Source organism: Phaethon aethereus (genome assembly GCF_964289735.1).
Source record: "Phaethon aethereus genome assembly, chromosome: 3".
NCBI classification, from domain to species: domain Eukaryota; kingdom Metazoa; phylum Chordata; class Aves; order Phaethontiformes; family Phaethontidae; genus Phaethon; species Phaethon aethereus.
In genome coordinates, this window is record NC_138576.1 from 95,122,278 (window position 1) to 95,145,937 (window position 23,660).

At 56.3% G+C, this 23,660-nt stretch overlaps 3 protein-coding genes across 5 annotated transcripts; 2 read left to right on the forward strand and 1 right to left on the reverse strand.

Moving 5' to 3' along the window:
* Positions 1 to 2,069: 2,069 nt before the first annotated feature.
* On the forward strand, positions 2,070 to 8,104 carry SLC29A1 (solute carrier family 29 member 1 (Augustine blood group); the record flags this gene model as incomplete). Its single annotated transcript, XM_081998156.1, has 12 exons — positions 2,070 to 2,098; positions 2,609 to 2,690; positions 2,965 to 3,137; positions 3,365 to 3,504; positions 3,713 to 3,847; positions 4,020 to 4,117; positions 4,493 to 4,583; positions 4,712 to 4,803; positions 4,948 to 5,056; positions 5,322 to 5,407; positions 7,143 to 7,342; positions 7,993 to 8,104. 12 exons carry the CDS (start codon positions 2,070 to 2,072, stop codon positions 8,102 to 8,104), a joined length of 1,347 nt encoding a protein of 448 aa, XP_081854282.1.
* A 2,215-nt stretch (positions 8,105 to 10,319) lies between these two features.
* HSP90AB1 (heat shock protein 90 alpha family class B member 1) lies at positions 10,320 to 15,766 on the forward strand (the record flags this gene model as incomplete). 3 transcript variants are annotated; one of them, XM_081998476.1, is made up of 11 exons in its annotated part: positions 10,320 to 10,466; positions 10,652 to 10,858; positions 11,133 to 11,292; positions 11,490 to 11,623; positions 12,110 to 12,424; positions 12,860 to 13,025; positions 13,213 to 13,403; positions 13,681 to 13,828; positions 14,056 to 14,324; positions 14,766 to 15,099; positions 15,657 to 15,766. In XM_081998476.1, 11 exons carry the CDS (start codon positions 10,320 to 10,322, stop codon positions 15,764 to 15,766), a joined length of 2,181 nt encoding a protein of 726 aa, XP_081854602.1. The 3 variants fall into 3 exon arrangements, with proteins under 3 accessions (XP_081854602.1, XP_081854603.1, XP_081854604.1); XM_081998477.1 differs by having other exon boundaries at positions 11,163 to 11,292; XM_081998478.1 differs by having other exon boundaries at positions 10,652 to 10,726; positions 11,145 to 11,292.
* A 3,794-nt stretch (positions 15,767 to 19,560) lies between these two features.
* On the reverse strand, positions 19,561 to 22,417 carry SLC35B2 (solute carrier family 35 member B2; the record flags this gene model as incomplete). Its single annotated transcript, XM_081997135.1, has 3 exons — positions 19,561 to 20,499; positions 21,798 to 21,958; positions 22,261 to 22,417. 3 exons carry the CDS (start codon positions 22,415 to 22,417, stop codon positions 19,561 to 19,563), a joined length of 1,257 nt encoding a protein of 418 aa, XP_081853261.1.
* Positions 22,418 to 23,660: the final 1,243 nt, after the last annotated feature.

Sequence of the window (23,660 nt, forward strand, 5' to 3'; positions counted from 1 at the left end):
CGAGTCCCGCTCCCGACCCTCCCTGCCTCCTCCCCATCGCTCCCAGCTCCTGCCGCCTCCTCCACGACACCCTTCCCTTCCTCCCTTCCCTGGTCGCCTGGGCAGCGGGACCGGGCCGTGTGCCAGCTGTGGTATCCGACACCTCTTCTCCTCTTCCACGGATGCCACTAGACCCACATGGCCCCAGCCCCCGTGACTTGAGCCGGGGCCTGACGTGCACCCCCAGGAGCAGGGGGGTGCGGAAGGGGACACACACGCCACCTTCAAATACGCCTAACACGGGGCTTGCCCTGGCTTGCCTGGTTCTGTCCTCCCCAGGTATGTCTGTGGTGTCGGTGGTCCCTGCCCCTGTTTCTTGGGACACCGATGTGACCTGCTGGAGGGCAGGGAGGGGGGCCAGGGTCTTGGCTGGGCAAGGGCCAGCGTGTTGAGGGCTTGCTGGGGACCCGTGGGGGGAACTGGGGTTCTCCCTCCTGTTTGGGGGTGAGATCTGTTTGCTTGGGGACAAGCAGTGGCCCCAGCAGGGTTTCTGTGTGCAAGGGGGTGGCAGTTGTGCTTGCAGATCCCCCTGCTAATCTAGGGTCAGGGCTTGGGGCGTCTCCTGCCCAGAGAGGCACTGGCAGGCTGCTGAGTGGGGATTTTGGGATGTTTCCTCTGGAAGCCTGGGTGGCTCACAAGGGCAAGGCAGGAACCATCATGCCCTGAGCCGTCTGCGTGGGAAGGCAGGGGAGCCATGCTGCAGATGGCTCCAGCGTCATGGAGTGGCAGCTGCCGGGTTGGTGGGGCTCTCGGTCCCATGCAGATGTACCTGTCGTCGTGCTCTGGCTTTTCCAAGCAGCTAATGGGCTTCCCAAATCCCTCTCCACATCCTGCCGGCTATGTTTTTTGCTCTGTCGTAGCTGTAGGCTCCCCCACCTGCAGGACCACACCGTGGGGAGGGGGCGAGCTGTGCCCCACAACCACGCAGACACCTGAGACAAGGGAAGGGCTCGGCTGCCTTTAAGTGCGGCGGGGCTGGCAGGGACTACAGATCCCAGCATGCTGCTTCCCACCTGCCTCCTCGCACGCCCTACCTGGCAGGATGCAGGCAGGGATGCTGTAGCTGCCGGCAGCGGCAGCGGTGCGGGCTGCCGAGGGGCATGCCCCGGGGGGGCCGGGGGCTCAGCGCCGGCAGCCCCGCTGCAGATGAAGCCCTGGGAAGAGGCGCCGAAGCACCCCATGCTGCGCCGCCCGGACTGGAAAAGGACAAGGCAGGCCTGCGGCTCCGCCGGGGCGGCTAATCCCGCTCGGCCCCGGGAAGAGGGGGGAGACCAGGGAGGGAAAGTCCTTTCTTGGGGGTCCTGGGGCTGCGTCTCTGGGGCTGTCTGCGAGAAAGCCATGCCGGGGTGATGTCGGGGGCTGGGCAGGTGGTGATGGGGGAAGAGGAGCAGTGGGCACCAGGGAGGGGACAACAGTATCAGGGACGCCCTTGGCTTTCCAAGGTGACCCACGAAAGGGCTGCAAGAGCCTCAGGGAAGCAGGAACTGGAAATGGGAGGGGTTTGTATGGTTCCAGCGGGACAGGCCACTGAATTAAATATGATTTTGTGCCGCTGTGCCCTGGGTGTTGGAGGGGAGTGGGGAGGCGGACACAGCCCACTGTGTATATGCTTCGCTCACAGCCCGAGGATTGGGGGCAGAGAGCTGCAGACTCACAAATCCCTTAAGAGCCTGCTGCAGAGCAGCTGGGCAGCTGGCACCGGGCAGCCTGGGCATCTCAGGAAAGCGGTTTCCCTTTCGGAGGGAAGGCTTGGTGTCACTCGCCAGCAGCATAAGGCCGTGTGTCACAGCCTCTCTGCTGAAGGGCTCTGAGCTGCAGGTCACCCAAGCTGCTGCACTGTGCTCTTGCCATTTGCTAACTCTATTTGGTCTCGGTACTATGGAGCACTTACCCAGCAGCATGGCCGAGGGGTTAAAACCAGCACTGCCTGGCCTGCGTCCCTCACTCCCCCATAAAATCCTCTGTTTGCTTTCCAGACGGAGAGCAGCCGCGAGACTTGCTGGGACCTGCGCTGACCATCGCTGTATAAGATGACAGCAAGAGACGGGCCCCAAGATAGGTAATGCCAGGCTCTGGTGTAGGTGTGTGGGCACATCCAGGATATCAGGAGATGAGCGACGACAGGGGGACCCAGCATCTGGGGAACCCCATCTCCTGCCTGCTCACTGGGCCACCGAGCTGCCCCTTCCCTGAGATGTTCTCTCCGTCAGCTTTTCCATAGCAAAGGGGCTGTAAACAGTCCCTGGTGCTGGGACACGCCTGGGCAGCGTGACTTCCTCCCAGCTCTGGCAGCGGCTGCTGTGCTTCTGGGTGCCACATGCCGAGGAGCAGCCAACCTCCCCTGGCCTTCGCACCCTCTTGGGGAGGGCCTCCCACAGCCCCCCAGCAGTGCCACGTCTCCTCCAGCAACTCAGGCTAGCAGGGTCTGTGGGGCAGGGGCAGGGCAATAAATTTCATCCTCCCTCCTCCTCCTGGTCTCTCTGACTGCGGGGTCAGGGACGGTGGGAAGCGATGCCTGTCCTCTGCCCTGCCCAGAGTCCTGCTCCAAACCACTCTGTCCCTTCTGCAGGTACAAGGCTGTCTGGCTGATCTTCTTCATCCTCGGCCTGGGAACATTGCTGCCATGGAATTTCTTCATGACTGCCAGGGAGGTGAGGGCTTCCCTCTTGCTGCTGCCCATGACACTAATGGTCCCCTGTCACCCTAGGGACCATGCTGTAGGTGTGGCAGCATGGCACAGCATAGAGCCCCTATGTTTGCATGCAGGAGACAGAAGCATGGGTGACCTGGGTGGGACAAGTGGCACTGAGGCGGCAGGAGGAGCCCTGGGCCGGGCATGGGGCTGGAGGGGGGACAAGGGTGGCCTGAGTGTGCTGGGGGAAGGGCTCGCAGCACCTCAGCCCCACCAGGCTCCTTCCCTCGCAGTATTTCATCAGCCGCCTTGCGGACACGGAGGACATGAGCCAATTCTGGAACGAGACCAGTGGGGCTTCCTTGCCCCTCTCCTACCTGCAGTCTATGTTTGACAACTTCATGACTCTCTGCGCCATGGTGCCCCTCCTCATCTTCACCTGCCTCAACTCCTTCATCCACCAGCGGTGAGCCTTGCCCCATCCTTGCCCCTGCTAGCCCCCATAGGGCTGCCCAGCCCTGTCCTGTCCTCCTGCCCCAGCACTGAGCCAAGCTGCAGCTCGTGCAGTCAAGTTAAAGGCAAAACACAGCTCTCCTGTGCTGGGGCTTGGCTGGGATTCCCATGGGAGTGCTTGGCCTCAGCCTAACAGGCTTTTGGGGAGTGGGTTTTCCTCACTGAGGTCCTCTCTTGCAGGATTCCCCAGCAGATCCGTATCTCGGGCAGCCTGGTGGCCATTGGGCTGGTGTTTTTAGTCACCGCGATCATGGTGAAGGTTGCCATGAAGCCTCTTCCCTTCTTCATCTTTACCATGATCAGCATCGTCCTCATCAACTGTGCGTGAGACAGTGGGGGGAAGGAAAGGGGCACAGCCCCATGGCTAGGACAGATCTCTCTGGGAGGAGAGCATGAAGCTCACCGTGGGAGAGCCAAGGAGGAAGGGGACCTGCCTTGCCTCACAGGGCAGGGGTCTTGGCTCCCCACAGAGGTGCATTCCATCCTTGCCTTTGGTTTCTCATTTTTGCTCATCTTTCCCCTTCGCAGCCTTCGGCGCCATCCTCCAGAGCAGCCTCTTTGGGCTGGCAGGGCTCCTGCCTGCCAGCTACACAGCTCCCATCATGAGCGGACAGGGCTTGGCGGGCACCTTTGCTGCTTTGGCGATGATCTTCAGTATTGCCAGTGAGTAATCCCTGCCCTGCGGGTGACAGGGCCTTCCCAGAGCATTGCTGTCAACAGGATCTGCTGGGGTCACACTGCGGGGTTGGGTGGGAGATGGCAGCAGGGCCTTACTCCTCTCAGCCCTCGTCATCTTCCTTTTTCCACCCCATCTGCTCCCTTCCTGTGCTCCCAGTTGGCGCCAAGCAACGCGAGACCTTCATCGGTTACTTCACCACGGCCTGTGTGGTGATCGTTCTGGCAATCTTCTCCTACATCCTTCTGCCTCGCATGGTGAGACTTTGTCATCCTGGTGGGGAAGGGTGTGGGGTCATGGGACCTTTGCGCATCACAGCACAAAGACCATGGCCCACTAGCACCCCAGCCTTGGCTCCTACCAGCCTCCGCCTCCTGGGTCAGGTCAAGATCTCCCCTGTCCTGAGGGAGCTCCCTGGGATACTTCCCACCTCAGATACCCCAGTATCCTTGGGGTACTGTGGGAATGAGCCCCTGGCTGAACAGGAAAGCATAACTATCAGACATAAGTGGAAGGAGTACTTTGCCCATATTGCATTTGCCCATATTGCCCATATCTTCTATTACTACACACCCCCTGGCAGCCTTCTTTCCTCACGCATGAATGAGTTCTCCATGGCTGTCTCTCTGCAGGATTTCTTCCGATACTATTCCATGAAGGACAAGACAGAGTACCGTGTGTACAATGCAGAGCTGGAGACCAAGAGAGACCTCATTAAGAAAGGTGAGGGGCTGAGAGGAGGAAGAGGAAGGAAAAAGAGGAAGAGCTGAGGGGAAGAATGAGACAGAAGGACTAAATTAGATCCCAGCTTTCTGGGGTCTGCTATGCCCTGCTTGTGTCTCTCCCCGCAGACGAGCCCAATGGGATGGAACAGAATAACTCAAAGATCATCCCTATCCACAACCCTGATGAGAAGCCCTCGGTCATTGCTATTTTTAAGAAGGTTTGTGTGTTGCCAGTAACCCATGCCCTGCCCTTCATATCAGGGAATGGGCACAGGTGTAGGAGAGCATGGGGAGAGGAGACCAGCCCTGCAGTGGTCTCTTGCCTTGTGCTTGGTACCAACGTCTTTCTTTCATCTGCCTAGCTCTGGGTCATGGCTGTGTCTGTCTGCTTTGTCTTCACTGTCACCATTGGCGTCTTTCCGTCCATCACAGCTAAGGTGTCCACTGTCCTCGGAGAGGGAAACAGATGGGGTAAGTGTGGCCAGGGGATGGGGTGCGGTAGGAGGAAACTAGGAACAAGGTAAATGGGAGGAAAGAGTGGGGCTTGAATTAGCAGTGGGGAAGAGGAGACCATTGTGCATAATGGTTTGTATGCGGACATTGGCCTGGCTGGGAAAGCATTCCAGCCCTTAGTGGGAAACCAGGAGGACCCAGACCTGAAAGACAGTCTCCGTGCAATTGGCAGGAGGGCCTGGGGCACCCTGAGCTCGTCAGTGACCTTATCCCCCTTCTGCAGGTCTCTACTTCATCCCTGTCTCCTGCTTCCTGCTCTTTAATGTCTTTGACTGGACAGGTCGGAGTCTCACCGCCCTCTTCACATGGGTAAGCATGGAGCAAATGCCCAGGCACTCCTCATCCTCAGGCCCCTCAGCCATGGCTGTCACTGGGGCTGCCATCCCTTGGAGGAGGGAGGCGCAGAGCTAACTGCTGCCCTGGCTTTAAGTCCCAAGCAGAGATTTATGGGCCAGAGCCGAGAACCACAGTTGTTGTCCTGTCCTCCTCCCACCCCTCTTTCAGCGTGGCTTGGATGAAGCTGCCTCCTCCACTTCAGCCTCTTTTGTAAACAAACCTTCACTCCAGCTATGCAAACAGCCAGGCAGGACGGCGGCAGAGAAAGAGGGTGAAAGACAGGGCAGCCCAAAATAAAACCTCTGGCCTCCACACAGAACACAGCTGCTTTAAAGAGCCTTGTCCTGGGAGCAGGGCAGAGCCATGCCACGTGGGCCACGGAGCTGTCCCCTGCTGCTTCCCCTTGCTCTCATCTCCCCTGCCTGGCTCAGGGCTGCTGGGGCCGAGTGATGGGAGCTGTGATGGGGGTGGGCGAGGAAGGGGGCTGTTCTGTCTATGTCTCTTCCTGCCCCCTTCACTCACCCCCAAGCACCATTTCCCCCTGTATTGTTCAGGCTGTTTGTTTAGAGAAATTCCTCAGCACCACTCGCCACAGGGTCTGTCCGGGCCTGGCTTCTCTGCAGCCTGGAGCTGCTTCTCCCCTTGGCCATCACTGCTGGCTGCCCTCGGCCTTGGCCATGAGCCGCATTGCCTGGTGTCCAGGCCATAGCCTCCGTGGTGGGATGACCCAGCAGGAGACGTTTCCAAAACAAGGCTGTGTGGAAAGTCTGACTGCGTGCGGTTTGGGCCTCATTTCCCTGGTTGGGGCCCCGCTCGCTCCTTTTCTCCTCCTCAGGCAGGAGAGGCTGCTGCTCTTTGCCAGTTTGCCCACAGACATGGCAGCTGGCCTAACTTCAACTTCCCCTCCATGCTCATGAAGTGTCCCATGGCTACACCAGTCCAGGCAGCTCCCAAGGCAGCTGTGAGTCTCTCCTGACTCCAGACCAGTGAGCCCTGTCATCTGCGACCCTGGTACCCCACTGAGGGGACCCCAGACAGAGCCAGGCACGTCTCATACCAGGGGCTGCCTCGGTCCCAGCTGCAGGGACAGCACAGGGGGACGGTGCCTCCTTCGTCCCAGCCTCATGCATCCAGGGACTCTGCTAGGATCCGAGGAGATTTTAATTTGGTCTGTGCCTTTCCTAGCACTGTCCAAAACAGCCGCAGTGTAATCCCTTTCCCAGATTGCTGGATCTCGCCCCGCTTGGCTGGGGGATGGCGTAGGAGGCTGAAGAGCTGGTTAAAGCCCTGTTTGCAGGCCCTGAGGTGCCAGAGGGGATTTACCTCAGCCAGCCTTGTCCTGCGCAGTGGTTTGCTGCAGGAAGAGATTGCGTGAGCGTGCACAAGGCTCTTCTGCCTGCCTGTTGTTTCCAGCAACGGCTCAGCAGTTGCTCACAAGCCCAGCTCAGTATTTTGGCTCTAGTGCTGCTGCTCTCCAGGTCAGCTGGGATAGGACTTCAGGGCAGTAGTGAGACCTAGTAGGACCTCCTTACCACAGCCAGTGGTGATGCTGAGATTTATTGCAGCAGAGGAGGTCTCTCAGCAACTTTGCCCTCTCTGTGGCTCCTCCACAGCCCTGGCGCAGCCTCTGCATAGCCCCTGCCGGCATGACAAGGGGTGGGGAATGTTCACTTCTCAGCTGCTCAGTGACCTGTGGTTTTTTTCCCAGCCCGGGAAGGACAGCTGCCTCCTGCCAGTGATGGTGGCCCTCCGTGTCATCTTTATCCCTCTTTTCATGCTGTGCAACGTGCAGCCACGTAACTACCTGCCTGTCGTATTCTCTCATGATGCCTGGTATATAATCTTCATGATCTTCTTCTCCATCTCCAATGGCTACCTGGCCAGCCTTTGCATGTGCTTCGGGCCCAAGTGAGTAAGAGTTGGGGACAGGGGAAGGGCTGGTTACACCCACAGATGCCAGCCCCAGCATGGCTGGAGTCTGGCTCTGCCCAGCTCTGGCATCGGGAGAGGGGGATGCAGGCGCAGAGGGGAATCGCCACACCACCTCAGGGAAGACAACCCCAGTGTCCTGTTTCCCAGCCTTGTGCCTCCATATCCTAGCGATGCGGAAGCTATTGTTCAGGCTCTCCATTTCCCCCACCTGCCATGCTGGGGAAGGGGCCGGACACAGCGGGGATTTGGAAGGGAGCGAAGTGTGGCACAGCACCCACAGCAGGGTGAGCAGCCTTGCCCAGCGCGGGAGCACAGGCACCACAAGGAGCCTGGCTGGGGCTCAGCCAGGCGGGCTGCAGTGCCTGGAGGCAGGAGTCAGGGAGGGGTGTCCCCGGTGCCGGGATATTCAGGGCAGCCTGCCTGATGCACTTTTTTTTTTTGCTACAAGCCCATAATGTGGAGGCAGGCTCTTGGAGCCGAGGAGGATTTGCTCTTCCCATTCCTCTACTGCAAAGGAGCACAGCTTCTGGCTCCTCTGTGGCCTCCCCCCATCCCTCTGTTGAAGTGATGGCTGGGCATGGGGCATGCATCCCTGAGGATGGGTCTGACATCTGTTTCCCCTCTAGGAAAGTGCTTGCCCATGAAGCAGAGACAGCTGGAGCCATCATGGCCTTTTTCCTGTCGCTGGGCTTGGCCCTAGGAGCTGCCGTCTCCTTCCTGTTCCGAATTCTCATCTAGCAGAGGCACCTGGAGGGTGCAGGGACACCGAGAGACGGCTCCGCATCCTCCTCTGAGGCCCTGGACACCTTGACGCCGTGGGGAGATAACACCTCACGCCTGCCCCTGCCAAATTGCACTGCCACAGCAGACATTACACCCAGGGACGGTTCCACTCCTGCAGGGTTGGCCTGGCTCCTGCCACGCTCGGCTGTGTGATGCCTTCAGGCCTATGTGCCTTCTCCTTCCCCGTGCTGTGTGTGCGTAAGACCCCATGGATCTCACAGAGGTCCAGCTGCCTCCCACACTGTAATTTCCTCCGCTCAAGGCCAAAAGCCATTCTCGGCCTCCTCCTCTCCGACAGAGTTGAAGGCTGGTATCCAGTGTTAATTCCCTCTCTTGCCCTTTTCCCAAAGGCACCTAAGGACTTGCTCTCCTCTCCTCTCCTTCCAGGGGGCCTGGAAACATCCCACACCATTTCTCCTGCTGGTGAGACTTGCAAATGGGGAGGAGAGCCCCAGCCAGCCTCGCCATCCCCACTCCCTGCTATGCATATATCCCCCTTCCGAGCAGCGTCCCTGGGACATAGGCATCCATGTCCCACCCACATAAAGAGCCAACACTGTGGCTAGGCTGAGGGAGGAAGAAGTCTCCGCACCCCACCTTCTCCCCCTCTCCGTGCTTTTTTTTTTTTTTTTTTTTGGTGTGGTTTTTGTAGTTTTCTTTCTGCCTCCTTGTAGTGTGACAGGAGGCTCCACCATGATCTGTAAAAGGAGAGGAGGCAACTCCCTTCCCACCCAGGCTGCCTTCCTTCTCCGCCTGTGCCGCAGGGGAAGGCCTGACGTCTCCCTTGGCTTTCCCATCCCTTGTCTGTGTAAATGTGTCTGTACAGTTGCCGTTTTCTATAAAAAGACTGAAATGCCTTTTTGGGTATGCGTGTGCATCTCCATGACCACAGAGGCAAGGGCTGCAGAGGAGCAAGGACTGAAAGGAGCAGACACTGGCGTTTCCTGGGCATCCCCTGTAGCCAACATCAGGAGGTGAAGCGGGGATGCGGCCAGCGTGGGAAGGGGGTGCTGCCCTCGGCACCTCTGATAAGTGGGGTGTGGAGAATGCACCTTTTTTGGGGTGCAGTGACCTACAGCACATACAGCTGGGAGCTTTCCTTCCGCCTGGGAACAGCTGGAGTGCCACCTCCCGATCCTGGGGGGGAACTACACCACCCTGCCAGCGGCCCTCCACCCCACGCACCGCCCCTCTGCCCCATGCCACTCACGGCCGTCGCCTTCTGGGCCTCCCCAGCCAAAAGCTGTAGGGCCCGCGTCCCCTCATCTTACTGCCCTTAATAAAATACAACACACCTAAACACTGGCTTCCAATGGGGAAAAGGGGCCTGCTTTGCTCCCAGACCCTGGCACGATCCCTACAGCGCGTACCCTCCATTTTGTCTACTCTTCATCCGCAAAGCCCCCGGTGACACCCAGCCTCAGAACGGTACAGCTACGTGGCTCTCGGCCTCGGGAAAGCCACAGCATGGAGCTGGGACAGCAGGCACCCCACCCCGGGGGCTGTGCTGATCCCCGGTTCCCAGCCCAGGCCCGAACCGAGGAAGCACCGCCAGAGGCACCGCCCGTGACCCTTGTGGAAACCTCTGGAAGTGTTTCGCTACTTCTCTACCCCCTTCCTAACCGCGACGGTGCTCTTCCGCTGCCAATCGCGGCAAATAGTCCCCCACCGGGACCCCCCGCCGACCCTCTCCGCGGGGAGCCCCGGCCGGGAGCTGGCCCGGCAGCGGCGTGGGGATGAGGACTGCGCATGCGCACCCGCTTTCCGCCATGGCCGCCGCCGTTAAACGGCTATTTAACTTTGGGGCCCACACAGCTGCCTGCCGCGACGCCCGGAGCGGGGCCGTCTCGTAGAAGGTGCAAACAGGGTAGACAGGACGGCCGGGATAGGCAGCGCTGGTAGGGAGGTGTGTTCACGAGGATGGTGGGGCGCGGGAGGCTGCAGTAGAGACCAAGGCCGTTTTAAGGCGGAAGGAGACGGTGGGCGGTGAGGCGTCCCGTCCCCCCCCCCCCCCCCCCGGCATATAAAAAACGGCCGGTGGGAGCTGCTGCCCATTTTGCCGGTCACTGACGCCTGACGCGGTAGGGGCATTGCGTTGGGCCGGGCCGGGCCCGGCCGGGTGCCCGCGCTGCCCGCGCCCCGGTGCTGACGGCCTGTGCTTGCCTTGCAGATGCCTGAAGAAGTGCGGCACGAGGAGGAGGATGCGGAGACCTTCGCCTTCCAGGCGGAGATCGCCCAGCTCATGTCACTCATCATCAACACATTCTACTCCAACAAGGAGATCTTCCTACGGGAGCTCATCTCCAACGCCTCCGACGTGAGCCCGGGCCTGCTCGGCCCTGCCGGGGGGCGGGGGGAGCCCTTCCTCTGCCGGGGGACTTGGGGTCCTGCCGGAGGTGCCCAGGGAGAGGCCCGTGCTGGGGCGCCTGCGAGGCTCGTTATTGGGGGGGGAGGTCGGTGTTGATGAGGGAGGCCGTGACAAGTATCACCCTCTTCCCCTAGGCGCTGGATAAGATCCGCTATGAGAGCCTGACTGACCCCTCAAAGCTAGACAGCGGTAAGGACCTCAAGATTGACGTAGTCCCCAACCCCCGGGACTGCACGCTCACCCTGGTGGACACTGGCATTGGGATGACAAAAGCAGACCTCATCAACAACCTGGGCACTATTGCCAAATCTGGTACCAAAGCTTTCATGGAAGCTCTGCAGGTGGGTTGCCTTTGGCTGCATGGGTTCCCTAGGGCCTGGGCTATAGGCTTTCACAGGGGCATAGGAAAGCCTGCTGCCTTTTTTGATGTGGGAGTTGTTGGCCTACCCGAGTGTGCTTCCCCACCTTTCTGGCAGCAGGGAGGAGCTGAGGGTAGGGCTGGCTGCCTGTTGGCACTTCCCTCTTTTTCTCTGACCCAATTCTTTGCTGCTGTGAATCGGTTGTAGACATCTCCTGTCTTTTCACTGGTCTGTCAGTCTTTCTCTGTTTTCACAGGCTGGCGCAGACATCTCCATGATCGGGCAGTTTGGTGTGGGTTTCTATTCTGCCTATCTAGTGGCTGAGAAGGTGGTTGTTGTTACAAAACACAACGATGATGAGCAGTATGCTTGGGAGTCATCAGCTGGTGGCTCGTTCACTGTCCGAACTGACCATGGTATGTATTGTACAAGAAAACTAGCATATTTCTCTGCTGGAAGCACCCCTTTTCCTGCTGCTCCCTAGAGCTGCACTGTGTCGTCAGTCACACTTGTTAATGTTAGGTATCAACTAACTTAAGGAGCTGGTGCCACTTGTTTTCTGCCCTTCAACACTATGCCCTGAAATGCTAATGTTTCTCTTACCACACCATAGGTGAGCCCATTGGACGGGGCACCAAAGTGATCCTGTATTTGAAGGAGGACCAGACAGAGTACTTGGAGGAGCGGCGCATCAAAGAGGTGGTGAAGAAGCACTCCCAGTTCATCGGCTACCCTATCACACTCTATGTACGTAAGGGAAGGACTGTGGGGACCCACTGGAAAGCTGGAGGCAGGGATGGGTGGTGTTGGGAGCAGGAGCCCAGAAAAGGGCAGAGTACAGTCTCTTCTGTTCCCTTCCATAGCTCCTGGCTGCTGGGTATTGAGCAGTGGTGCTCCCAGCTTCTGTGGCTAGAGGAGATTTGAGGCTGGGGGATTATTGGAGGTGAAGGTGGTGGGTATCTATCTATGCTTTTGGCCTTTGATCTGTGCAGCTGGGGTCATCTAAACCAGCCGTGGAGGAAGGGAGTTTCCTGCCCCATGTCTCATCTTAGACAGCTTTTGGTTGTATGAGCCATTGAGGGATTCTGAAGGCTGGCTTGAGGAGAAGCCCTGGTTCTAAATGTTGCATTTATTTGGCCTTGGAGGACACCCATTTCTTATCTGGAGCAAAAGGATTCTTGGTAACAGTTGCCTGGGGCTAAACCTGACTCTTCCTTGTCCCTTTCTCCACAGCTGGAGAAGGAGCGTGAGAAAGAGATTAGCGATGATGAAGCAGAGGAGGAGAAATGTGAGAAGGAAGAGGAAGAGTCAGTGTCCAAAGATGAGGAAAAACCCAGAATTGAGGATGTGGGCTCTGATGATGAGGAAGAGGGAGACAAAGGTAAGAAGAAAAAGACCAAGAAAATCAAGGAGAAATATATTGACCAGGAGGAGCTGAACAAGACTAAGCCTATTTGGACCCGCAACCCTGATGACATCACCCAGGAGGAGTATGGAGAGTTCTACAAAAGCCTCACCAATGACTGGGAGGACCACCTGGCTGTCAAGGTGGGTGCTGGGCCACCCTGGCTTCCAGGGAGAGGCAGAGGGCCCTTTTCCAGCCCATACCCAGAGCCACCAGGTAGTTGGGCCTCAGTGGGAGTGAGGGTTCCTGGGCCCTGGGTGGTGCCTCAGCCTGCACTGTGACACCTGTGCAGGTAGAGGGGTTGGCCGTACCAGCCTAGGAGCAGGATGGGAGGGTGCTGGGCCTCAGAGAACCGTGACTCTTCTGTCCAGGCCTGCTGGATGCTGGAGACCCTTGGCATGTAGGGGGCAGTGGGGCTGAGAAGGGGGAAATGTAGGCTGCTTGGATTTTAGAGACCCTGCTGTACCCCCCTGCCAGCCCCAGTGCTGAGGGATGCTACAGTCTGCCCATAGCAGGTTCTGGGGGAAGGGGTGGAAGGGAAACATCCTGGCAGCTGTTTTTCCTTCTTGGCTCCACAGCACTTTTCTGTGGAAGGGCAGCTGGAATTCAGGGCCCTGCTCTTCATCCCACGCCGTGCCCCTTTTGACCTCTTTGAGAACAAGAAGAAGAAGAATAACATTAAGCTCTATGTGAGGCGTGTCTTCATCATGGACAGCTGTGATGAGCTCATCCCTGAGTACCTAAGTAAGAGCCCTCCCGCCTCAGCCTCCCAGTGCAGAGCTGGAACCCCACAACCTGTGGTACCACTTCCAGTAGCTGGATGAGGTACTAGCTGGTATGGGTGCACAGCAGTCAGCATCTTAGTAGTTTTCTTCCTGCGATGAAGCTCAGAGCTCTTAACCTGACTCCTGGTTTCATTTCCGCTACTCAGACTTCATCCGGGGTGTTGTGGACTCGGAGGACCTGCCTCTGAACATCTCTCGTGAGATGCTCCAGCAGAGCAAGATCCTTAAAGTGATCCGCAAAAACATTGTGAAGAAATGCTTGGAGCTTTTCTCTGAGCTGGCAGAGGACAAAGAGAACTACAAGAAATTTTATGAGGCCTTTTCCAAGAATCTGAAGGTAAGCTGGGCACCCTGCACCTGGAGGAGGGAGGGGCCCATGACCTATCTGCCTGAGAGAAATCTTGTCTCTCTGCCATATCTTCTCTGCTTGGGTGTTAGGTAGAGGAGATCTTGCAAGTGCCCCAGAGAGCCTCTGGGGGGCAGCTGGCCCCTCAGGCTGCCCTAGGCCCAACAGTCAAATGATCAGAGGGTGGGTAGAGATGGCTGTGCCTTAGTGGTGGCCATGTACATGGAAGTCCCATCCTGGAGGCTTCACAGATCTCTTGTGCCCTCAGCTGGGCATCCATGAGGACTCAACCAACCGAAAGCGCCTTTCGGAGTTGCTGCGTTACCACACGTCCCAGTCAGGCGATGAGATGACTTCGCTTTCAGAGTATGTATCCCGTATGAAGGAGACCCAGAAAAGCATCTACTACATCACAGGTGAGCAAGAGCTTCTCCTAGTGAAGTGGAGGTAGGTCCTGCTGCCTTCAGCAGGCCCTCCCTGCTGAATCACAGCCCATCCCTGGGGACTGGGGAAGGACCACCAGGCCTAGAGCCCTGGTTGCAGCCAGTTTTATGCTAGGGGTTCCAAGTGACTGGTGCTGTTTGTCCTGTGGTAACCAGCTCCTGTGTCTTGGTGACATCTCATTTCTATCCCCCACAAACAGGAGAGAGTAAGGAGCAGGTTGCCAACTCAGCCTTTGTGGAGCGTGTGCAGAAGCGTGGCTTTGAGGTGGTGTACATGACAGAACCCATTGACGAGTACTGTGTGCAGCAGCTCAAGGAGTTTGATGGCAAGACCCTAGTATCGGTCACCAAAGAGGGGCTGGAGCTGCCTGAGGATGAGGAGGAGAAAAAGAAGATGGAGGAGAGCAAGGCCAAGTTCGAGACCCTCTGCAAACTTATGAAGGAGATCCTGGACAAAAAGGTGGAGAAGGTGAGATGGGCAGGGAACTCAGCTCTGGGCTGGAGGGAGGAGGGCTGGGCCCTCCATGATGCAGGCATGGGCCCCAGCTCAATGCGTGCCTTTCGTCTCCCTCATCTCCTGCAGAGGAGCCGCTAAAGGAGACTGGAGGTCCCAGCATGCACCATCTTGCTTTAAGCAGCCAGGCTGCAGGTGAGGGGCACTGACCCAAATACATGCATTGATGGGAGAGGGTAAGTGCGGGAAACGTGCAGTGGGTGCTGAAGGTGCTTGGCTGAGCTGTCCAAACTAGTTTGTGCAACAGTCCTGGAGCTGCTTGGAGGATCTCTGCTTGCTTTGGGATGTCTCCAGGTGAACCTGGGGCAAGGACCTTGGGGTATTGTGTGCTGTGGCTGGGCCCAGTCCAGTGCGTTTGGGGACCATGCTCAGCTAACCCTTGGCTAACATTGGCAGGTAACTATCTCAAACCGGTTGGTCTCATCTCCCTGCTGCATTGTCACCAGCACCTACGGTTGGACAGCCAACATGGAGCGCATCATGAAAGCTCAGGCACTGCGGGATAACTCTACCATGGGCTATATGATGGCCAAGAAGAATCTGGAGATCAATCCTGACCACCCAATTGTGGAAACCCTCCGCCAGAAGGCTGATGCTGACAAGAATGACAAAGCTGTCAAAGATCTGGTGGTGCTACTCTTCGAGACTGCTCTGCTGTCCTCTGGTTTCTCCCTGGAAGATCCCCAGACCCATTCCAACCGCATCTATAGGATGATCAAATTGGGGCTTGGTAGGTGTTCATGCAGCTTCTTCAGGCCTGGAGCAGGTCCTGAAAGCAGGTTAGCTGGTTGGGCTAGTGTGTAATTGTCTTCGGGCAGGGGAAGGCTAGTGAGTGAGCCATGCTGGTGTGATGTGCAGAACTGGAGAACTGGCTGTGTTTGTAAGGTGGCTAGGGGCAAGTGGAAACCTGGAACGAGGTACTTTGGGGGGCCTCATGGCTCTGAGTGGACTGTCCTGTCCTCCACAAGGCCAGGAGCCACCACCAGGCTGCTCAGATGACAAGCTGAGGCTTTTTATTTCTTCAGAGTGAATGTTAAAAGTCTGCCATGGGAGATGTGACCCATCTGGTGAAACAGCTTGTGCTTGTACCCAACTTTTTCCTCCAAATTGGCTACTTGGCTAAAAATGTAAATCGGGAAGTGCTGTGGCTTGGTATAACTACTGGCTGCCAGTAGTCCTGTCCCTCAGGCTGTGGGCAGGAGCCAGCCTTTGCTCTGGGAGAGGCTGTACCTCTGGGATCAGGTGTCACTTGGAGACCTCATCTTTTCCTTTCCTCCCCTCTCCAAGGCATTGATGAAGATGAGGTGACTGCAGAGGAACCCAGTGCAGCTGTCCCTGATGAAATCCCCCCTCTGGAGGGAGATGAAGATGCATCCCGCATGGAAGAGGTAGACTAAAGTAGGAGGAAGCCTCTGCCCCACATCATGTCTGCTTAGGAGGGGGTCTGCTCCCACCAGCTGCTACTGACTCCTTGGTGGTGTCCATTTTTTGGAGATTTGTTTGGTTGGGGTTGTTTTTGGCAGTGGGCAGGAGGGTGATTCCTTGTTTGTCAGTAATGAGTGATTTGGGCAGCCTGAGGCCTGTCTGTCTCTTTCTGCTTGTGTAGGAATAGCTGTTGGGGAGTGGAGGTGAGGAAGCACCAGGCTAACATGGGGTCTCCCACGTTCCCAGTAGGCATCAAACGCCACCCTTGTTCTGTCAGAGTGGGAGAGCCCTTCCTCTGAGCTGCTGCCTCCCCGAACCCCCAGGGTAGGATATTGTATTTTGGTTGGCTTGGTTATTTCTGTTTGATTATTTTTCTGTTGTTTTGTTCTACTGGAATTAAAGTGTCAAAGAATGTGGTTTACACAGAGGGGTCCCTTGTGTTTCATGCCTACTGTATGGAGGAAGGGGTCTCAGCCTGTGCCTGAGGGTATCAGGCAGCTGTGTTTTTCCCTGTCCTGACTGGTTTTCAGAGCTCTGCTTTAGCTGATCTCTACCTCTTCCTTGCCCAGCTACCATGCAGTGGTGAGAGAAATATGTGACCTGCTGTGTGCAGCTGGGGTGATCTCCAGCTGGGAGTAGTTCTCCACCCAGAGTGCTGCTTGCTCCATAACCTGGGAACAAACCTTTTCCATCTGCATGTGCCAGCTGGGCAAGCTGTGCCAGGACCTGGGCATGCACTGCTGCCAGCTGGGCTGGTCTGGGAGTCCCTGTGGGCCAGAGCTGTGGCAGGAACCATCTTCCTGCTCCTTTGCAGTGCCGGGGGGTGGAGTGAAAGCTCAGGGCTGTACTTGAGCTGCCTCTCTTCAGCTCTTAAGCCAAACTATTCCTGCTTTGTGCTCTAGACTGCACCTTTCCTCCCACTCCAGGCTGCCCCTTCTTGGCTTCTGCAGCCCTGGTGGGGTTGGCAGCATCTTGCCACCCCCTGGCTTTCCCTCTGTGGAGAGGCCTGGGGCATCACCTCTGATTCATCTGCCCCTTGCTCACACCCCATGAGTGGGGTTTGTCACCCTCTGCCACAATGGCCCCTGGTGTTTGTCAGGGGAAAGTGACACCGATATCAGCTTCTCTTGCTGGCTGCTTGCCAGCAACCGCAGGCACAAAATGGAGTGGGCTTTAGCCATTGTCCATTTTCAGCGGGGAGGGAGGAGGAGGCAGAGCCTGCTGGAGTCCCTTGCTGCACACCAAGGCACTGTGCTGCAAGTGTGGCTCCTTTTTGGGTGCAGGCTGCTAGGGCAGTGCTGGAGCTGAGCTAGCAAATGCCTTTGGGGTTGTTTTTCTCTGAGACAGGAGAAAAACATTGTTTAAAACAAGATTTCTCTCTGGAGAGGAAGGTTTTGCCAAATAATGAATCAGTAAAGTCAATTCTTTAACTTAGAATGTTTTGGGTTTAGTTTTTTTCACTAATTTTTTCTTTAAATCTACATTTAAATTAGAAAAAATACCATTCCTGACCTGGCAGACAACCTATTTTTTTTGACCAAAGGAAAAAAAAAAAATCCATTTTCAGTCTGTCAGCAGAAGGTAGGGGCAGGCATTTGAGAAAATTTGTAAGGGCAGGATGAAGGGCTGTGAGGCCACACAGGCACTTTCAAGAGCTCAGAGCTAGGAAAGGTAGGAGACCTGTGCCTCCAGTTGCCAGGAGGAAGAGGGGCTATTTGTGCTTCTCTGAAGGGCAACTACAAAGCCCAGAAACCATGGCACTGAGATACCCCAAGGTGCTGCTGGGGGCTTCTTGGCAGCACAGCACAGGTAACACTGGTGGAGAGCCAAGTGGTCTGAAGCCTGGGCTGTGCTCGGCACCAGCTCCCCTTACCCTTACTGGCTCAACTAACTCAGCACTGTGATAAGCAGCTCCTGGCCCTACTGTCCTCTGTTTCTCTTGCAGCCCTCACCTGAGTCTCTTCTTTCTCTAGCTCTGTTAGGCCAAGGTTTTGTCTCTGACCCCAGACTCTCCAGGACTAGATTGCGTAGGCCTATGGACAAGGGTTTTCACCAGGCCTCCCAATAGGTACTGGTTAGATGCACCATCTGCACCCCAAGCCTCCCCTGGCTCTTGTGTGGGGCCTGTGGAGCTGGTGCAGATGCACCCCATAAAGGATGGGCTCCTCCAGGGCCTTGCTGCAGCACTGGTGGCCCTGGCTGGCAGGTGCTCAGCAAGGCCTCTGCGCCATCTCTTTCTAGCTATGCAGGCTGCAGATATACCCACTGGGGCTGTCCAAGCTGCACCAGGCAGGGAACCCAGGAGCCAAACCAGAATTGGGCTAACAGCTCCTCCACCTGCCCACCAGTATAAGCAGCAGTCCAACCTGGCTATGTTCCTAGTCATGTGTACAAGGATCTTGTGTCAGGCCTTGCAGCTTTGGGTCCAACCCTGACTGATACCTCCTTGGGCAAAGGCACTTGTGTTTGGAAAGGAAAGACAGCTTTGCTGTCCTAGAGAGACTAGGGACACAGGAAGGGGGGTGGGGGTGGGGTGGGCAGTTAAAAAGAACATTTACCTCCAGGGCACTATATGCAGCATATTTTTAATTTAATAAAATAAAAAGAGAGAAAAGTTGCCTTTTAAAAGTACCAAAACCTGCTGGCTTGTCAGTCAGGTTGTGTTGAAGAGAAAAGGATTAACCAGTAAAACCCAGGCTCTTGGGGAAGAGCAGCTTTTACTGCTCTGTCCCCTGCTGCCTGGGGAGCAGGTGCCCACTCACTCCATCCCCTGGTGCCTGTGGAGCAGGAACAAGGCACTGCAGGCAGGCTCTGCCCCACCTCTTAGCCCTCCAGGCACAGTGGGGCTCTGGTCAGGCCCCAGGAAAGCCAGGGCCTGTGCCTCCAGTCGGCAGGAGGAAGAGGGGCTATTTGTGCTTCTCTGAAGGGCAACTACAAAGCCCAGAAACCATGGCACTGAGATACCCCAAGGCGCTGCTGGGGCTTCTTGGCAGCACAGCCTCTGGCCTGTGACAGCAGCAGATGTAACCAAAAAGCAACCTAGAACAACTCAGCAAGCCTTGGGAACCATACCGGCCAGCCTCAGTCTCTGCATAAAAATCAGCTTGGGCCAAGGGCAGTGGAGCAGGGGCAAGGAACTGATAAAACCAAAGGGCTTACACTACAGAGTGCCCTCCCAGTGCAGATCCCAGGCCTGGTGTAGGACAGGTTGGGAGTCCTTCCCTTAGCTATGCCTGTCCTACCTGGAGCTTCTCCTGGGAGGGGGGCTGAAAGCTTCCCCCTCCTTGGGAAAGGCTCAGCTTGGGACCTGCCTCATATGGAGGTGTTGCAAAAAGGAAGCTACTGTTTTGCTTGCCCTTTCCTCCTGCTGAGCTCTGTAGTAGTGACAGAAGTGGAGGAGCGTTCCAGGCAAGACGGTGCCAGGGAAAAGAGCACCCTTGTTTATCGGTGACTTTGGAGAGAAGCCACCAGACAGAGGTGGGGTAGGAGTACCAGCAGCCCCAGGATGCGAGCCCCCCAGCCCATGCCTTGGCTGGAAGTCTTTGACCCATTAAGGCAAATCGAAAGGGTTGGAGCTGTGGCAGCCCAGAGCGTTCCCTGGGCTTCTTCCAGCCCCTTCCCCAGGAAAAGCAGGTGAAAAAGTGAGTCACTGGTCCAGCCCATCCATAACCCACCCTGCTCCTCAGCAGGTTCTGAGAAATCAAGCAAGTACCCCCAAGTGTAAGTGGGACAGCAGGCACAGCTTAAATGCCATGGCCCCAGCTCCTTAGACCTTTTGTACAGGGGTCTCGCCTGGTGGGAGCTTCTTGCTGCGCTTCTTCATGCGGCTGCGGGCATAGACACGGAGGAAGAGGGCCATGAAGACAACGGCTATGCCCAGCCCACCCACAACAGTGACAGTGTGCCCATAGATGAGGCAGGAGAGGAGGATGGCAAAGGCCTGGCGGAGCGTCATGATGATGGTGAAGACGGCTGCCCCGAACTGGTTGATAGTGTAGAAGATGAAGAGCTGGCCACAGGCAGAGCACACTGAGAGCAGCACAGCGTGGGCCGTGAACTCCGAGTGGCGGGCCATGAAGCGTACCGACTCCAGCAAGGCGCCCTGCTCCAAGAGCGAGCCCACCGTGAAAAGGCAGGAGAACACATTGACGCCAAACATCATCTGCACGGGAGACATCTTGTAGGTGAAGAGGGCGTCCTGCCAGTTGGAGGTGAAGCTGTCGAAGATTATGTAGCCGGCCAGGAGGACTATTCCTGAGAAAGTGGTGACAGTGGATACGTGCCTGTTGGGAGCACTGGAGAGCAGGAACATGCTGACCCCCATGGAGATGAGGGCAGCAGTCAGGTACTCCCAGTACTCATAACTCTTGCGTGACACCAGTTTGCCCATCATCATCACTGGGATCACTTTGGAGGCCTTGGCCAGCACTTGGGTGGGGAAGCTGATGTATTTGAGTGCCTCATACTGGCACCAGCTGCTGAGGATGTTGGAAAGGGAGGCAAAGGAGTATTTGTACATAGGAGCCCCGTGGCGTGGCTGCTTGGTCAGGGCACAGTACAGACCAGCCACTGTGAAGGCCAGGATGCGGTTCATGAAGACTAGGAACTGGGAGTCCTTGAACTTCTCACCAGGGTCTGTTTCAGTGGCACCGTATGTTCTCGTCATCACACGCTCCTGGAGGACGCCCCACGTGAGGTAGGAGGCCTGCGAAGCAGGAGGAGCACAGGGAGAGTCAGGACCTGCAACGGCAGCTGCAAGCAACCACAGCAAGAACAGTCCCCAGGAGATCCTTGCTCACCCCAGCATTGCCTCCTCCTCTGCATGGCAATGCTTCCCTGAAGTGCTGGGAGATGGGGCCACCTGTCTGAGGTGACCCACTCTTCTTGGTTACAAACAGGAACATCCTATCCCAAACAGAACCTGCTCAGTTTACAGCCTCTTCGAGGGGAGAGAAGCCCACAAAGCAAACATCCTGGTGTACAGCGAGCAGTTAGGCTTTAAGCTGCCTTGTTGAACCAGACTGACAGGAGCAGGGAACCTTACGGATGCACAGCTGCAGTTTTGGTGCCAGCTCCCTGTGGCAGGTCCTGGCAGTTTTCCCAGTGGCTTCTGCATTGGTTTTCACTTCCAGCTCCCTAGGCCCAGTTCTTCCATCCAAATCAATTCTAGTTTCAAACCCAGCAGACAAAATTGTCCTCCAGGGATGATCACTGCTCTGGCTGTCACCCTCCACTAATTCTAGTACAATAGTACCAAGCCCCTCCCAGATAACAGACTTCCTCTCACCACACATCCGATCCCAAGAAACTGAGGCACAGAGAGATGGAAGGACTTGCTGCTGACCCACGGCGAGTCTGAACAGGCTGGGATAACAGGCCAGAGAGTGGGTGTCTTCTGCTGGCTGCAAGATGCGTGGGTTTTTCTATCACAATGCCCACATTTCTATTTTTTAGTCCTCACAGACCCAAAAAGCTGCCCTTCCTAATGATGTGCAGGCTGTACCTAAGACTTAGGGATACTAAAATTAAAAATTCCTTTTTATCTGTAGCTGAATTCAGTATTTCTCTCCAGTATTCAAATCCAATCCATCAAGGCAGGACACATCAGTCCCAGAAGGTGATCCAGAGGAGAGCCTGGGAGATAAAAAGGGCTCAAACTATCTGCTGCTCTGACATGAGGGCTGGGAAAACAGCAGCCCTAACAATCTGCTGGATCACAGAATTTTCCCTATCCATGACTGTAGAGGGCTGTGATCAGACAGACAGGAGGCCCCAACCCAGATGACACTAGCTAAACAGACCTCCACAGAACTTAGAGGTGACACAGCAGCTCTGGTGGATTACCCTGGTTGAGAGGCTGTGTCCCAGCCTTCCAGCCCTGCCCTGATTAAGGACAGGGTTGGTCTGCATCCTTGGTCTTCAAAGAACTGATGGCGATAAACCTGCTGCCCACCTCCTCCTCCCAGGGTGGGATGGCCACACACACATGCACAGGGCCCCTACCTGTAGACCAGCAGCGCAGAAGAGCAGCTTGAAGACCTGTCGGGCTGTAGAGGACTCTGTGGGCTCCACTCGGGGTGGCAGGGAGCCATCCTCCTGGTGTACAGACTTCACCTCAGAGCCGAACACGCATGATTTGATTACAGGGAAGCAAATGCCTCGGCCTGAACGGTGTAAGAGAACACAGAGACAGAATTAACCACAGCCTGGGCGCCACAAGTCACACCAGCTTGAGAGGTGAAGCCTCCCTCCTTACTAGCCTCCACATCTACTGGTACAGGGGCTCAGAGGAATTTGTTTCAGGGTAGCACCTACACAGCTCTGGGATGCAGCTCTGCAAGTGGCTCAAGCCTGGTCTGACAAAGCAAGTTGGGGAAACAACCCGGCAGCACTGAAACGGGTTGATCAAGGGGTTGCAGAGAGCTCACAGGGAGGCAGGATGTGGACAGGAAGCTCCTGCCCTTACCTGTCTCGAGGTAATTCCTTCTCTTGAAGTACTGGATGAGGAGGAATCCCGGCACCACAATACTCGCATAGCCAGCAGCATTAACAAAGAAACGGAAGAGCCAGAAGTCTCCCCATGAGTCCTGCAGGGCAGGGGGGATCTCTTCACCAGTAGCCATTGTAGGGAGGGAAGACAGCACGAGGGGAAGGCAAAAATCTGCAGAGAGAGGAAGAGGCAGGTGGTGGGCTACTGGTACACAGCCAGCTCTGGTCCACATGCCTGTGCCACCCACCGCCCGGCCTGCTCCCCACCAGCAGGCAGCACCCAGATCCCACCGTAGTGACAACAGTGATGATGGCAGCATGTGGAGTAGGAAAAGCCCTCTGGAGTTGAAGTGCATATCCGGAGTTGAGGTAGCAACCAGGCATTTATGGTTGCTTCTGTCACGGGTGTTTGCTCTAGCTTAAGAACACGTGGACTTAGAAACTTGGATTTCCGGGATCGGAGAGAATGTTTGAACATGGTTGTAAACATCTGGTTTTGACAACACTCTTAGTCCAAATGTAAGGACGACCTTGCACGTCACCTTTGTAGGTTAAACTTTAACATAGCTCCTGGGTGGAAAAAGGTCACTGAATGGAAAAAGTGACTCCTACCTAGCAGCTTCGGTTTCAAGCCTGTGGCCAGAGCAGCCTTCCTCCCAGAGCAAACTGTTCAGAGCTTCCCCCTCAAGCTGCACCAGGTGAGGAGAGCCGGAGAGTACTCAGACTGCCAGCCTCCCCCACCTCCCCAGGCAACTCGGGAAGGGAGCATGCCAAGGCATTTCCCATGGCTCAGAGGAAATTACCAGGGCTCACCTGCTTGGCAAGACACAGCCAAAGAGCAAGGCTGGGAAGGAACGTTCCTACCAGCTGGCTGCTTGGGATTTTACCAGGACTACCTGAGAAGGTACAGCTGATATTCTTCAGCTATAGCCCTAGCTGATGACCTATCCAGCTATAAAACAGCTTTAATACTCCCTGAAGGAGTTCCTTCCTCCACTGTCCCCTCCCTCCCAGAGGCAAACCTGCAATATTCAGGGGCCATGCAAAGAACCAGAGCAACAGATACGCAACAGAATAAGCAAGCAGGCAAGGATTTCCTACACCCAAGGCCACCTGCATTCTCCCCTTGCACAGCAAGCTGCAGCTTCCTGCATCAGGGTTGGAGGTTTCCTTGGTCCACGCTCCATCCCTGCTCCACGCTCCATCCCTGCTCCAGTTTCCCCAGTAGAGAAACCCTCTCAATTGCCTGGAGGGCTAGGTGAGGGTGCCATGGGGCTGGCTACATAAACACACACCAGAAGAAGCTCTGAGCTCCTGTCACTGAAAGGGCCAGAGACGATAATCCATTCTTTTCCCAAAGCAAGCAAGTCAGAGGAA